The sequence below is a fragment of the Microtus ochrogaster genome, chromosome 8 (genome assembly GCF_000317375.1).
Source record: "Microtus ochrogaster isolate Prairie Vole_2 chromosome 8, MicOch1.0, whole genome shotgun sequence".
Classification (NCBI taxonomy): domain Eukaryota; kingdom Metazoa; phylum Chordata; class Mammalia; order Rodentia; family Cricetidae; genus Microtus; species Microtus ochrogaster.
The window spans coordinates 63,309,250-63,324,936 of record NC_022015.1 but is presented as its reverse complement, the minus strand read 5'-3'; the positions used below and the strand labels follow the sequence as shown (position 1 = coordinate 63,324,936).

Below are 15,687 nucleotides of genomic sequence, written 5' to 3'. Positions count from 1 at the left end.
TGTGAGTTCGAGACCAGCCTGGTCTACAGAGCTAGTTCCAGGACATGCTCCAAAGCCACAGAGAAACCCTGTCTCGAAAAACCAAAAAAAAAATAAAGTTTGACAACCTACAGTTAGCCTTGACAAAGCACTCTCTGTTTCAATTCAACTATGATTTTAGCCTTCCTTTACTTTCCCATCTCCCCCACTTCTGGTCTCTAATTTATCTTATTGCTGCCACTCAGATAATCCAACAAAACCTCTCCACACACTCTCCTCTACCTAGAATTACATGTATATTTTATACTGTTCTCTATTCTACCAGCATTAAAACTATGCCCTCTAATGAATACACATCTGCATATATACAGAAATACATAATACATATTTCAACAAAGACATTATACAACATGTCCACTGTATAGGTCACTGTTACTCCATGGGTCTCTGCATGAGTTCCTGCCCTAACATCCTTCAATGATGTGCTGTGATATCAAATTATAAGTAAATAAACCCTTTCCTCTAAGTTGGTATGATATATATGTGGATAGTTAATATTTACAGGTATGTAAGAAAAAACAAAATCATCACAAGGACATACAATACTAACAGTGATTACTTTCATAGGGTCAAAGGGTACAATTCTATATTTCTATGCCCACATCCCACTTCCTTCCTAAAGTTTCCCAGAATTCCTCATTATTATGATGGAGGTTTTCTCTCTTCTCCATAGTATCCAACCACTTTATCTTACCTCTGCCATATTAAACAGCTTGCTCTATCTGAATAATTACTTAAATGTGAGCCTTTCTACTCCAATACATAGTGAACACTAGGAACACCATCTTTTCATCTGACTTTTCCCACAGTATCTAGGATAAGACAACGGCTGCCTGCTCTAGGCATTAGACCAGAGCACATGCAACTAGGCAACAGAAAGCACCCTATGTGCATTAAAAAGGCCATTTAACTTTTCCACAAACCTTTGGATTGAAGAATTGTTGGAGAATGTTGCAAGAAGTCTCCAAATTTCTGTAGTGTTCCCTCTCTTTTTTTAGAGGTCATATCTGCACTAACTGTAGGTGCCTGGCTCCGTAAAGAATATGTTTTCTTCGATGATGGATGCAAGGAAACCTAAGAAAAAATACTTTCTGTCACTAATAATAAAAAACGTTACATGCAAACAGTTATTGCCACAGTTAAATAAAGGAACTTGGGATTAAGTTTGTGTGTTAAGATCAAAGGGCTAAGCAACTGCATAGTGAGTCTGATGCTAGAGCAAGCAGAAGTGACACAGGAAGAAATGCCCAAGTGGGCAAATGCTAAAGGTGTATCCAAATGTTAATTCCACGTGTATGAATGGAAGATAAATTGAGTTGTAAATGGACACAACAAAATTTTGGAAAACTACTATCATATACCCTATACCCCCACTTTATCAAGTAAACTACAGAGACGTTAACTAGAGCAAGGACAAACCTTTTGATCCTTTTTCAAAGAAGAATTTCTATGTTCTGAAGCAGAGAACTGTACATTATTTCTGGGTGTAGAATTCTTCTTATTTTCACATTTCACCAAGTCCTAGAAGTAATAAATTTCAGCACTGTTTACTTTCTGGATAATAATTTCTTTAGACTCCAAAAGATTTGTCTATAAATGCTACATTAGTAATTAGGATAGTTTTTCTTAAATCGAGGCAGTTTGAGATCAAAAATTAATGCCAATGTTAGAAGATGTAGCATGGAAAGTTGAAGAGTAATCACGGGAAGCAAAAAAAAAAAAAAAAAAGATGGCAACTGGACCATGTTATTTGGAGAGTGCAGTAAAGAGCTTCTGGGAGTATTTACTGGAGCAGAATACAGCACTTTTATAGTACTGCTGAACAGATTTTCCCAAGTGCCAAAGGGCAGATTTATTATAACAATGAAGATGTAACAAAATCAGATAACATTTCATATTTCAACATTACAAAACTACAACAATCAGAAAATCTTTTCTGAGATACACATGAAGAATATATACCAGGGAAATAAATAAATTGTATTTCAGCTTTCCCTTCTGAATGCTAGGGAAAAAAAATGTATCAAGAAAAAAAAAATCAATGTAGCTCAGAAGATGATGACATTCAAATATTTTAATCATAATCAAAATATGTCTATAAAATAAGTAAGCACACAGATGTCTTCAGAAAGCTAACCACTAAGACTCAAGGCACTCCAGGTATCACAGAGAAGCTATGCTCACTAATACCCACTCAGGGAATGTATTACCTGACAGCCACGAATGGGAACTACTAATTTTGCTCTTCTAGTAGCGTGAAAACACACCACTCTTTAAAGAAGTCCAGGAGCCGGGCGATGGTGGCTCACGCCTTTAATCCCAGTACTAGGGAGGCAGAGGCAGGCGGATCTCTGTGAGTTCGAGACCAGCCTGGTCTACAAGAGCTAGTTCCAGAACAGGCTCCAAAGCCACAGAAAAACCGTCTCGAAAAACCAAAAAAAAAAAAGAAAAAAAGAAAAAAAGAAGTACAGGAAAGTTGGAGAATTTTTTTTGGTCAAACATTTTAAGCTTAAAACAGGTAACTTTAAGGTAAATACCATCTATTATGTGCCTCTAACAGAAAGGGAGAAAGCACTCATATGCTACTTTGAAGCAAACTGAGGATCAGAGTGACTCACCACACCAATGTGGCTAAGATGCAATACCAAGTCTGGCAGCCCTACCACCAAGGAGTTGCACTAACAAGTTATAAAACCTTTACCACTACTACATGAAGATCCAAATCCTAATACTGGCTGATGGAAAAAGAATTTATTTTCCAAAACTTCCCATGATTATAGACTTAAGATTTAGTTAAATGGCAAAGACACTGATCAAGCTAGTCTGTCATTTTAATTTCTCTAATTTCTTTCTCAAACATTTCCCATCCCACTGAAGGTAATCTAACTAGTATGGTATAAACCAGTATACTAAAGTAAGTGTCTGGTAAAATTCACATTATCTGACCTACTACGGATGAGACGAAGTAAGGAACGAAGTAGTAAGCACAGCTTTCTGAGGACTATGAAGCTCTTGTATCATTTCTAAACATCCATAAGTTGTGATGATGGGTCTCTAGAACGCGCAGCAGACTTAACTATAACAACAACTGAGCCTAATAACAATATTTACTTGCTAAGTTCACCCATCAGGTAACTATACCTCCTCCATTTCATTACTTTTCCTCTTCCGTGCCTTGGGAATCTTAATTGTGACAGGTGTAGCACAGCCAGGGTGCTTCACTTCCATTCTGTTTGGCTGCAAAGGTGTAAACTGAATCTCCAGTTCAGGTTTTGGAAATCGCGTGCTTTGCACATTTTCTGTTGACACTTCACAAGAGTCGAGAACTACTGATCCACCCTACCAAAAAGAAAAAAAAATGGAAAGGGTCATTTATTTTTCTAACATGGATTTATAAATGACAAAGAATTAATTTTCTCAAATTAATTGAAAGTTATCCAAGACAATGACTTGAGAAAGATAAAGGACCATGCATTACCCAAATTTTTATGAACCTAAGAGCTTTATATTTAAAGGATTATTGGATCTCATTACAAAACCTGCCAAGTCAGAACCTCCAAGGAAGAATTTGGTATTTCAAACAAGCACTCAAATTACAACAGATTTAACTCTAGCAACAAATTCTTTTTTACTTTTTCCATTTAAAAAAGGAGTCTTTTATTTCTCCTTCTCTTTGATGATTCCCATGGCTACTAGACGTGATGGTAACGTACAATCACAGGAAGCACCATCACTTGCATCCTGCTCCCTTGACCACTTGGGAAGTTTTCAGGATACTTTTCCTATTGAAAATGTCCCAAATCCAAACCCAGCCACTATAGTATAAGGTCAGGCTATAAGCAGAGGTCACACATACATCTTTTCAATTATTACTATACAAAATGAGTCACTTGGGCTTTCAACCTCATTGACAGATTTCACACAAACAGTAAAACTACACCAAAGAGAAAGTCAAATTTGACTCCTGCAAAACCATGAGATAGACAATAACTGCTACAATTATCAATAGGAAACTAAAACCAAGAGATTTTAGGACAAGAATATAAATTTATAGAGAAAGTAATGTTCCATCATAGTAACTGTGAAGGTCTATTCCACCTTGACTAGAGGTCAGAGTTTGAGCTTATTTTTGTTCTTTCAAAGTTAACAACAGGTACTTCTACACACCCTGACCTAGGGTGTGGTCACTTGGTGTTTTGGATATTAAGATGGCCCATAGAGGTGGATCCTCTCCTCCCTGACCAAAGGTCGGAGAATTCAAGCCTATTCCTGCTCCTTCTTTTAAGATAGGAGGTTTGACATAGGGAGTGGCTGCCTACAGGATACTTGGTCTAGGGTGTGTTTGCTGCATGTCCTGCCCAAAACATCAAAAGTTTTACTCAGGAAACAATGGTTTTATGTCTCAAGCATTGAAGCAAGCAAATGTTCTGGTTGTCCTTTGTGTTATATAAAGCAATCTTTTGCCTTCTCAGCACCCCCTTTGTATTGGGGTATAAAATAAAAGCATATGAAAACTGGAACATGGGTGGATTCAGTATTCAGTATCCACTGAGTGCCCTCTCGGTACTGTCCTGTGTCTCTGTGTTTCTTTCATGTCTCTGTTCATCCTACCTGATGTTTCTATCCACATGCCCCTACCCTGAAACATATGAGCCCATTGTGGCTGAACCATGACAAAAAGTCACCTCCCCAAATGCTTATGACATGTGACCAGAAGGAGAAGAGCAGAAAGAATGGAAAAGGCTTTTTTGGGGGGGGGGGGGGGGGACAAAGTATAATGATGTCCATATAGAAATGTCACCACAAAAACAAACTTAAAAAAAAATGGACACTGTCTATACAGGGCTGAATAGGTGTCCAACAGTTAAGGGTATTTGTTCTTTCAGAGGGCTCAGGTTTGATGCCCAGTACCCACATGGTGCCTCACAGCTGTAAACCCCATTCCAGGGGCTCTTCTAACCTCTGTGGGCCCCAGTCATGCACATGGTACACAGATATACACACAGACAAAACACCCATACACATAAAATAAAAAATAATCTAAAAAGCTGCTGTATGGATCAACTTCAAACTGTTTCGCAAACTCTTATTTGTATTAGTCACTAAAATCAAGACTAGAATACAAGAGAAAACCAGCGTGTAATTTTCCGAGAATTAAAATCTCTCTCATTCTCTAGTTTCTAAGCTTCATTTCTCCCGCAAGCACAGTATGATATCATGTTCTCTAATCCACCCCCACAATATCCCAGGCAAAACACAATGTACCTTGGGGTTCCTTCTAAAGCTCCCTCATGAGTATCATCACTCTCTAATAGGAACTTGTCTCCAATATTCCTAACTCCTTGCTGATGGCAATTATGTCTCAAAATTCCCAATGCTAAGTAACTGTATTAAGTGTGTAAAGAAGAAATTTTGAAATAATTAAACTATTTTAGGTATCATAGAATATTTATGAATTCAGTAATCCAATTTGAGGAATTCTATCTTAAACACAAAACCCTAAACACAATAAAAAAAAAATGCAGTGAGTTCATGTGGCTATTAGGTTGGTGATATTTACTACAATGGATACAATTTCAAAAGAAAGTTTTGAAATGAAAACAAATAATGACCTTTATTGTATCTTTTATGAGATGGTCTATTTCTGACCATCAATAACACTCTAAAGAGGAATAAAAGCCAGTGAGATGATCTGAGCTTGGTCACCACAGACTACATAAAGGTGGCAAAAGAGAATCAGCTTTACCAAGCTGTTCTCTGACCCCCACATGTGCTGTGTGGCAAGCATACTGCCCATCCAAAAAAAGACTTTAAACTAAAAATAATTAAGTAAATAAGATAAATGTAATTTGGGGGTCTAATTTCTCAAGAGCCTCTACATTTCCTTCACATAGCTGAGTATACACATAGCTAATAATGTAGCAAGGTACCTGTTTGATTACATTATACGTGTAAGTGCAGATGAATACCAGGTAAAGAGAGCAAAGAACTGGTGGTATTATTGATTACCAACCTCTGCTGCATTCCTAGAAATTTCAAAACTTGCTTGAGGTTCAGTTTCAACTCCACCAAGATCAAATGAACCATTATGTTCAGGCTTGACATTCGTGGTTTGTTTTTCCTGAAATAAGAAAATCATTTTTAATATGAAAATAAACACATATCATAGAATTTCAAAAATTACGACTTGTACAGACTAATTATTAGAAATGCAAACTTCAATAAACCACTTTTCATTTCTTCAACATTTTCACCTTTAGACTAGGGAAAGGCTGGACATCTTACCAGCCTTTTGTGAGTCAGACACAGATGAGATTTGAAAAACTAAATCCACTTGCCATTCTACTTGTTCTGACTGTCTAGCTAAGTTTGAAAGAGTCACTTTTAGCAGGACATAGCAGTAAATGGTTGTGATCTGCATTCAGGAGACTGGAGCAGGAGGATCAAAAGTTCAAGGTCATAGTAAGACCCTACTGATGTGGGAGTGTCATATATCAATCTGTTGATTTCATTCGTTAAGTAATAAACAAACTGCTTGGGCTCATAGCTTAGAACATAGGTGGGTGGAGTAAACAGAACAGAATGCTGGGAGGAAGAGGAAGTGAGCTCAGACTCGACAGCTCTGCTGTCTGGAGCAGAGACGCCATGCTCCAGGGCGGATGTGGGGATAGCTCTGCTTTCTGAGACGCATGCGATGAAGCTCCGACCCAGGATGGACGTAGGCTAGAATCTCCCTGGTAAACCACCTTGTAGGCTACAGCAGATTATTAGAGATGGGCTAGTCCAGGTGCAAGAGTTAGCTGAGAAAAGGCTAGATAGAAATGGGCCAAGCAGTGATTAAAAGAATACAGTGTCCGTGTAATTATTTCGGGTAAAGCTAGCCGTGGGGGCAGCCGGGTGCCGGGTAAGCAACCCCGCCGCTCTTATTACAACAGATACCTCAAAATGCAAAAAAAAAAAAAACAACAACAAAAAAAAAACCCCAGGCCTGATAAGGTGGTACAGCAGGTGAAAACTACTGCATCTCAGGCCTCTTAGCCTAATATCTTTGGAAGCCATACTAAAAGGAAAGAAACAGGACCCCAAGGTTATCTTCTGACCTATGCAATAAGTGTGGATTTGTCTCTGCATGACCTCTATTTTCTGAACAGTGACAGACCTAACTGTGTTAAACGGCAGAGACAGAACTTAGCTGGAAATAGACCCTCAATCTTCCATAAAACAATTCTTGAAAAACTATATGGTTTAGCAAGTAAAGACTCATACCACCAAGCCATAACAGACTGACGTTAAGTTTGATCCCATAATCTACACAGTAGAGGGTCCTATGGTTATCCTCTGACCTCCACAAACATACTGTGGTCTGTATGTGCGTGTGTGTGCACACACACAAACACTAAAAAATAAATAAATATCTGTAAAATAAAAAAGTAAAACACTTAGAGGCTACTTAGTAATGCAACCACAGCCTTAAGAATAGAAAGAGAAAATAGTAACAAATCTTTTCCAAAAAGCCATTCAAGACATTTTCCTATAAAATAGGATATTCCAAAACCTTACTTATATGACTCATAACAAAATATTACATGTTTAGTTTAATAAATTCTCATGCTTATCTTAGCACAGCCATCATAATGTCCCATGTCACCTCTTTAGCACTAGCGACTAACAGATTCCACTGCATTCACAAAGAGGACAGAAACTCACGAGACAATACTGGCTTCCTGGGTGATACGAACTGTACTAATTTCTTGAGTCTAAGAGACAGTGATCCCTATCTTATTGATTAGTTTATCTATTTTGACGTAAAGTCTCACTATGCAACCCTGCCAGGCCTGGAGTTTGCTATGCAGACCAGGCTAGCCTCAAACTCACATAAATCCACCTCTCCCTGCCCCTTCTCCCCGAGCTCCAGGATTGTGCACCATACCTGGTACATTACTCATTTTAGATAGCTGAGAAATGCTCCAGTATTTCCCACAAGGATCCCATAGTCATAGTTAGTGATTAGCACTCAACACCTAGCTTTTCTAACTTCCTATCTGTGTTAATATATTATACAGTATAATATTATATAGTTTATTAGCATGATACTACCTCTTTTTATAGGAAGGTTTTTCCTAATGATCTTTTCTAATAATCACTAAGTGATTTAATGCATAACACACATAAACATATACACCACATGCATAAAATCTGGTTCTATAACCCAGGCAAGCCTTGATCTTGCAATCCTTCCACCTCAGTTTCTAAAATGCCAAGAACTCTGGTATGCACAACCATGCCTGACTAGAACAGCAGATTTGCTTGTTCTGCAGTACTTTGAACTGAATCCAGAACTTTGTACACACGCGTCAAGCCTTCCACCGAGCTACACATTCCCCAGACTTATTCATTCAGAAAGTCTACCTTCAAATATGCCCCGACTCTGTTTATCAGAATGTCGCTTATCCACAAAAGAACAATCCATTTAGGATTTTCAACACCACCTACAACTCACAATGCCTCCCCATCACTAGACTTACTTTAAAAACATTTTGTATCTTCACATACTAAACTAAGAGTTGGCTAGACTGGGTGCATTGGTGGTACATGCCTTTAATCTCAGCAATGACGGGTATATCTCTGAGTTCCAGGACAGCTAAAGCTAAACTGAAACCACCTCAAGTTGGCTTTAATTAATTAAATTTAATTAAGGGTAGGTCCAATTACTTAAGTGTCACTAAAACTTCAAGCTCAACTACATTTCTACAATTCCAGGATGAGGATTAAGATAATGCTAAATTGCAAACTTCCTAACTATTTTAATCTGGGAAGCATGAACAAGCTATTGAGAAAAAGATGTTATGTTTTGGTCATTGATGAATCAACTATAATAATAAACCTGAAAATTCAAAAACCATGAAAAATGGTATCAAAAATGTTCAAGCTTTTGGTTCTTCCTGATGTAGTGAGTAAATAAGTTGAGAAGTAATTTTAAAGAAGTATTATCTAAACAAGGAAGTATAGAAGGAGTGAGTGCACTGACTGGCCCCAAGTTCTCTGCTGCAGCCCTTTTCAGTTGCTGGATTTCCTCGTCCTTGTGCTTGCTGCTGGAGAGCAGCGCCTTCATCTGCGCCTCGACAGCAGTGACCAGCTGGTCCCGCTCCTCTCTCCACTTCTGAAGGTCACCAGTTTTCTCTGCCAGTTGTGCTGTCAGGGTTTCCTAGTCAACAAGCACAAACAATAGTGAAGTATAATGATGTAGGCAAGAAAATACCAAAAATGGAACCCATCACCTTGGTCCCTAACTTAAACAATTAATCTAAAACTTTTAACATAAATTTTTATAATGAATCTAAGAATGCTTTTGCATTAAATATAACATGTTGAGTATAGAATATACTATGCATTTGTGTGTAGATAAAATGCTTATAAAATAACATTTTATTTATTAAATACTCATGTTAAGAGTGGTGGCCTACATCTTTAATCCTAACACTCAGAATTAGGATAATCCTGAGCATAAGCAGGTAGGATCTCTGAGTGTCCCTGGCTAGCCTGGTCTACATAGTGAATTCCAGGCTGTCCAAAGCTACATAATGAGACCTTGACTCAAAATAAATGAATATCTAAATACCATATTTGTTTTTAGCTCGCCTTCAAAAGAATCAGATTCCTGGCAATTCCTTTTAATAAATAATTATAGCTATAGCATCTCAAAACATTTCCAACAATATTCAAATACTAAAAGAAGAAAATTACAGCAAAACAAATGTCACAACTGACAGTTACTGAACATAGAAAAATAATATAAAAAGCTGAACAGACAGCTCAGCAGTTAAGAGCACTGGCTGCTCTTCTAGAGGACAAGGGTTCCAATGTCCAGCACTCACAGGATAGCTCATGACCATCTATAACTCTAGTTTAAGGGGATGCAAAACACTCTGTGGCCTCTGCAGGTACCAGATACAGACATACAGTACACAGATATACATGAAGAATACCTATACTCATAAAATGAAAATAACAAAAAAAAAATTACCTAGAAGAAAAATGAACATTTAACATTAAGTAATTTGTAGTAAGTTCAAACAAGAAAGAAAACATGAAAAATCTAAACGTGGAAACTGCTAGCATCTGCAGGGACTAAACTGGAGACAGTGGAAGCAGCTATGATTAAGAGGTAAATTAAGTTCGGGCAGTGGTGGACCAGCCTTTAATTCCAACTGGAGGTTGAGGGTAGAGGCAGCAGATCTCTGTTGAGTTCAAGGCCAGCCTGATCTACAAGAGCTAGTTCCAGAACAGGCTCCAAAGCTACAGAGAAACCCTGTCTTGAAAAAAAAAAAAAGAATGTGCCACACAGCCTGCTATCCTTCCCCCAAAATAAAAACATTCACAAATACTTCTTATAGAACAAGAGAGAGAGAGAAAGGTATGTTAACACTGAATGTTTCTAGTTTTAATTGCAAAGAAAATAGGAACCTTTGCAGAACAGAACAAGGTCCAGAGCCCACTATAAGGTGTTTTCTTCCAGGGAGAGAGAATGCAGCCAGAGGGCCAGAACCACAACTGAGAAGAGCCTCAGACACTTTGCACTTTCTAGAACAAGCACTTTAAAAAGGAGAAAAAGGAGTCAAAAGTCCCGTGAAACACATCAATAGCATTACCAAAGGAAGGGAGGCAGTGGTAAAACCTTTTCCTCTTGGCATATCACCAGAGCAGTAAAGAAAAAGAGTTTTAAAAAGTCCTATGAAGTCTGCAGCTTGACCACTCTATGTCCTCTCTGAAGTACACCCTGGGAACCCAGAGAAAGTGTCACAAGCTACGCCCTGAAACATGGCTTACAGGACACTGTTAATCAGAAGAAAAGAACTTTAAATCAGAAAACCACAGTATTCAGCAAGATAAAATGTGGTCTGAACCATCACCTGCAGTGAAATCCAGACAGTGGTTAGAGGACTCCAACCATCAAGGACCACTCAGGAGTGTGACCAGTATCAACCAACACTACCAGTGAAGGACTTATCCAAAAGTATGAGATTAGCAACTTGATCAGTGAAGATCATCAAGAAGAACAATAAAAGATTGCCTAGAGGCATGAATGGGATCTGCTGCACAGCCTGTGAAAGACAGCTTCAACAGTAAAACTGCAAGCTGCTAACTGGGGAAAGAACACCTATAGTTCAGACTAGGATTAGTATCAGGCAAGGTCACTACACTTGAGGAAATGCAAATTAAAACTACTTTGAGACTTTATCTTATCCTATTCAGAATGTCATGTGTAAGGCCCTAACGTTAATTTCCAACATAAAAATAGAAAAATAAATGAAAGAAATCTCAAAACTCAATGATAGATATTGAGGTCTTGGAAAAACTGAGGCTGCGAGACAACTCAGGAGGTCTGCAAAGTCTGACACCTGAGTTCAAACTCCAGAATCTACACTGCAGAAGTAGGGAACTGATGCCCTCAGTCTTCCACACAGTGCTATGGCGTGTACAAATACACACACACATTGCAGGTGTACATAGTCACTAAATAGATAAACTATCCTGAAAAAATAAAAGAAACCATTCACTAGTTAAAGAAAAGACGGAGAAAGGTGGGGAAAGAAGGAAGGAAGGAGGGGTTAAGAAAAGAGGGAAGGGTGCCAATCCAACCCGAGTAGACAACATAAACAAGACTGGCAAACCCTCAGCTAATTGACCAAAACAGAGGAAAGATAACAAATTCAAAAGAGAAAATTTTAAGTTGAAAAGGTAGATAATACAATAAACATCACTAAAATAGGAAGACAATAAAACAATTTAAATAAAATAAGCATAATATATACTGAGCAATAAGAGTTGAGCAATAATATAGTTTCCCAACTAAAAACTCCCAAATCCAGATGAATTCAAAACTGAATTCTACCAGACTTTTAAATGAGAACTTTCACTATAGGGTTGGAGAGATGTTCAGCAGTTTCAGCGGTTAAGAAATTTGCCAGACTCCATTCCAGGACCAACATGGGGAAACATAAGAGTGAAGTCATGGTCAAATGGGAAGGGGATACCTTACAAAAGGACAACCTGCCCACAAAAAGAATTAGAGTAGCTTTAACAAACCAAGGAAAAAGATGAACTATATTTAAGCATCAGTGCTACCAACCACTTCAATCTGCAGCTTTAAACAGCGCTCCCTGTCTTCAGCATATTTTTTCATTTCTCTATTTCGTAGATTTTCAGCTTCTTTTGCTTGAGTGGTAAGAATGGCCTTTTCTTCTAACCACTTCTTTCTATCAGCTTGATATTTCTCTTCAGATTCCTAAAGTAAAGATGATAAAAGCTATTTTCACATGGCTAAGTAGTAAGTTTCAATATTTTGATGCAATCTACCCATTATTACCATTTTGTTTTTTTGTTTTTCGACACAGGGTTTCTCTGTAGCTTTGGTTCCTGTCCTGGAACTAGCTCTTTGAGACCAGGCTGGCCTCGAACTCACAGAGATCTGCCCACCTCTGCCTTCCGAGTGCTGGGATTAAAGGTGTGTACCACCACCACCTGGCAATTTTTTTTTAATATAAGGGTTCAGTTCAGAAGAGGGCACCAGACCTTATTATAGATGGTTGTGAGCCACCATGTGGTTGCTGGGAATTGAACTCGGGACCTTTGGAAGAGCAGGCCATGCTCTTAACCACTGAGCCATCTCTCCAGCCCCATAAATATAAAATAAGATTTCTTTTATGTAGCATATGGTCATGTTTCAATGTTCAGATATACAACTCTATTCCAATCAGTAATCAAATATGGGAAAAGTTACCAATAATCAAAATAATTCTCCCAATGGCCATCTTCCCCAGTGCAATATTTGCTAGGTAAGAAATGGAATAGAAAATTAGCGACAACTTGAAAATTACATACACATTATCAGGGAGTGGACTAAAGTAATAGCGGCAAAATCCCGCCACCTCAAAGATAGACCTAGAACCCAAGCTTTAAAATAAATATACATGGTGGCAGACATCTGCAATCCCAGCACTCCTGTGGCAGATAGAAGAATTACCACAAACTAATGAACCAGCTAGTCTGAAGAAGATGCTTAGCAGCCCAAATGAGACTCTGCCTCAACAACTGCTGAAAGCTGTCCTCTGACTTCCGCACACGCACAAAGTTAATTACAAATATAAAACATAAAATTGAGGGCACAATCACTGTGATTTCTTTGGCTCATAATAAATTATGTCTTGGGAATTTTCCCCAGGATATTTTCAAAGTGCATTGAAAGTTTCTTCTCTATTTTATTCCTAAGCACCATGTATTATTTCACCCCACAAAACTAGCTATAAAATACCAAATGCTGAGTTATCTTATCAGAAATACAATGGCCAGAAAAGAGGGAGAGAGAGAAATGTTACTACCTGCAGCTCATCCTGAAGTTTACTGAGCTTCTTCGTAAGTGCGTCTGTGTTCTCCACAGGGTCTTTATTTGACCTTTCACTACTTCTGGCTTCTAGATTTTGGAATTTTTCTTTCCATTTATCCAATTCTAATTTTAAAATACACACAATGTTATGGAATGCAGCAATATGTATGACTGGTCATAAACAAACAAACAAACAAACAAACAAGCAAGCAGAGACCAAATACAGACCAAGACGGGACTAAAATTATTCTAACAGCTGACTTTAAGCCGTCTCACCAAATTCTTTAAGATTATTTTATTTGTCTCTTTTTACATGTACGTATATATGTGTGTATATGTATCACATATGCATGGTACACAAGGAAGTCAGAAGAGAGCATCAGATCCCCTGGACTTAGAGTTACTGATAGTTGTAAGCTACTACATGGGTACTGGGAACCAAAGTACCTCGACAAGTACAAAAAATGTTCTTAACATCTGAGCCATCTCTGCAGTTACCCTCACCAAATCCTTAGTGAAGAGAAACTACAGGGATTTCTCATGTGCCCAAAGATTATTAAGTACTGAGCATACATTTATTTTAATCTGAAATTATGATACAATTCTTCAAGCGCTCAAGAAAGAAAAATTTTATCTATGAAAATGACTAGGAAAGTAGAACTTCATCTACCAGCACACTCCAAGGGTTCAGAGTACTCTCACATTATCATAACACTATGTGCAACTACAAACACGCCACATGCCAGTCATTATCAAGCACACTTCACAGATGCAGGTAATTAGACTAACATAGCAAATGTACAAAATTACATGTAAAAACTGTCATAAAAATAAGCATATACATTTCTTCCCTTTTGTACCAGACTATGATTAGCTTAATTAATAGTAAGTATTGTAATTTTCTATACATGCTAGAAAAATGGATGGTGTTAACAATGGAATCAATACTTAGTGAGATTAACAAATTAATGTTAAAAGCTTGCAGATACAAATCAATCAAAGCTTGCTTTTTCTCTGTAGAATTCTTTTTTATTTTATGTGGATGAGGAGTGATCAAAAGAGGTACTGAATCTCCTGAAACTAAAGATACAGATGGCTGGTTGTAAGCCACCATGTTGGTGTAAGGAACTGGAACCCTGAAAGAGTTCCAAGTGCTCTTAATCACTGAGTCTTCTCTCCAGTCCCATTACAGAGTATTTTTGTTTTTTTATGATATACAATTTTACTCAGACAATAATTTTCATAACAGTGGAAAGGGCGGTCAAAAATAGTGTATTATTATAAACTTTACACTATTTTTGAAAAGGAAAAAAATCAAGGAAAATTAAAGCAAGAAAGTAAGTTTTGAGAGCAGTCTCACTTTACCCTTGGCTAGACAATCAGCTTCTTCTAACTTGGCTTCCAGCACTCGGTCTTGTTCTACCTGAGTTTGTTCTTGCTCTTCTAGTGTCAATCGCATGTCTTCAATCACCTTCTCTTTAGCACTGAGGTCTGTTTGAGAAAAAAAAAACTGTCAACAGTTCAATTCAAAATATCACAAAGAACTCAAATAATTTTAATAAAGAACAATTCAGAAATGTGTACAATGAAAATACTGAAACTTAAAAACCTAAATACAAAAGTATATCCAACATTAATGAAAGACTTTGTTAAATAGCAGTCTTCCCAACTGGAACAGATTTTACACAATCACAATTGCACATGGCTGTTATATAGATGTGAACAGACTGATCCTAAAACTCATGCGGCAATACGCAGCACCAGAGTCAAAACATTTTTACAAATGAGACACAAAAATGAGTGGCCCCACATTTCCCAATTTGAAAACACATCACAATGTTGCCATAATACTGGCATGCTAACATGAAGACAAATGGATCAAAAATCAGAAATGAAAGACCAGAAAATAAATCATCACATTTACAGTTGATTTATTTTTCAATAATGGTACAAAGATAATGTACTAAAGGAAGGAACAGGAAGCCAGGAAGTGCAGACACATCCCCAACCTGCAGCAGTGCCATCATGTAAAAGACCTGTGCAAAACCAAGTCAGACCAAATCCCAGCACAGAGAGGGAAACTGGGCACAGTGTCCCACCCACAGCTGAAAAGCTACTGGCAACGGTTACCTGCTGGGAAAGAAAGGTCAGCTTTCTCTTAGAGGATCCTATCATCCCTGGGAAGTCTGCTTTGCTCCAGTGGAAGGCCACACATCCAAATATATAATGGTAGCCCAAACTGGCCTTGGGGAGGGAAGGGAGAG

The 15,687-nt window shown here is 37.9% G+C and overlaps 1 protein-coding gene across 2 annotated transcripts in view; it reads right to left on the bottom strand.

Annotated features, from left to right (window-relative positions):
* Positions 1–15,687, bottom strand: part of Kif20b (kinesin family member 20B) — a 54,090-nt gene that overhangs the window by 4,123 nt on the left and 34,280 nt on the right. For both annotated transcript variants that reach the window (XM_005352169.3, XM_013348109.2), the window contains exons 23-30: positions 14,789–14,914; positions 13,419–13,546; positions 12,170–12,325; positions 9,068–9,244; positions 6,053–6,160; positions 3,181–3,378; positions 1,459–1,560; positions 963–1,113 (exon numbers count right to left, since the gene is read on the bottom strand). In XM_005352169.3, coding sequence (XP_005352226.1) covers positions 963–1,113; positions 1,459–1,560; positions 3,181–3,378; positions 6,053–6,160; positions 9,068–9,244; positions 12,170–12,325; positions 13,419–13,546; positions 14,789–14,914 — 1,146 coding nt within the window. The remainder of the gene's footprint in view (positions 1–962; positions 1,114–1,458; positions 1,561–3,180; positions 3,379–6,052; positions 6,161–9,067; positions 9,245–12,169; positions 12,326–13,418; positions 13,547–14,788; positions 14,915–15,687) is intronic.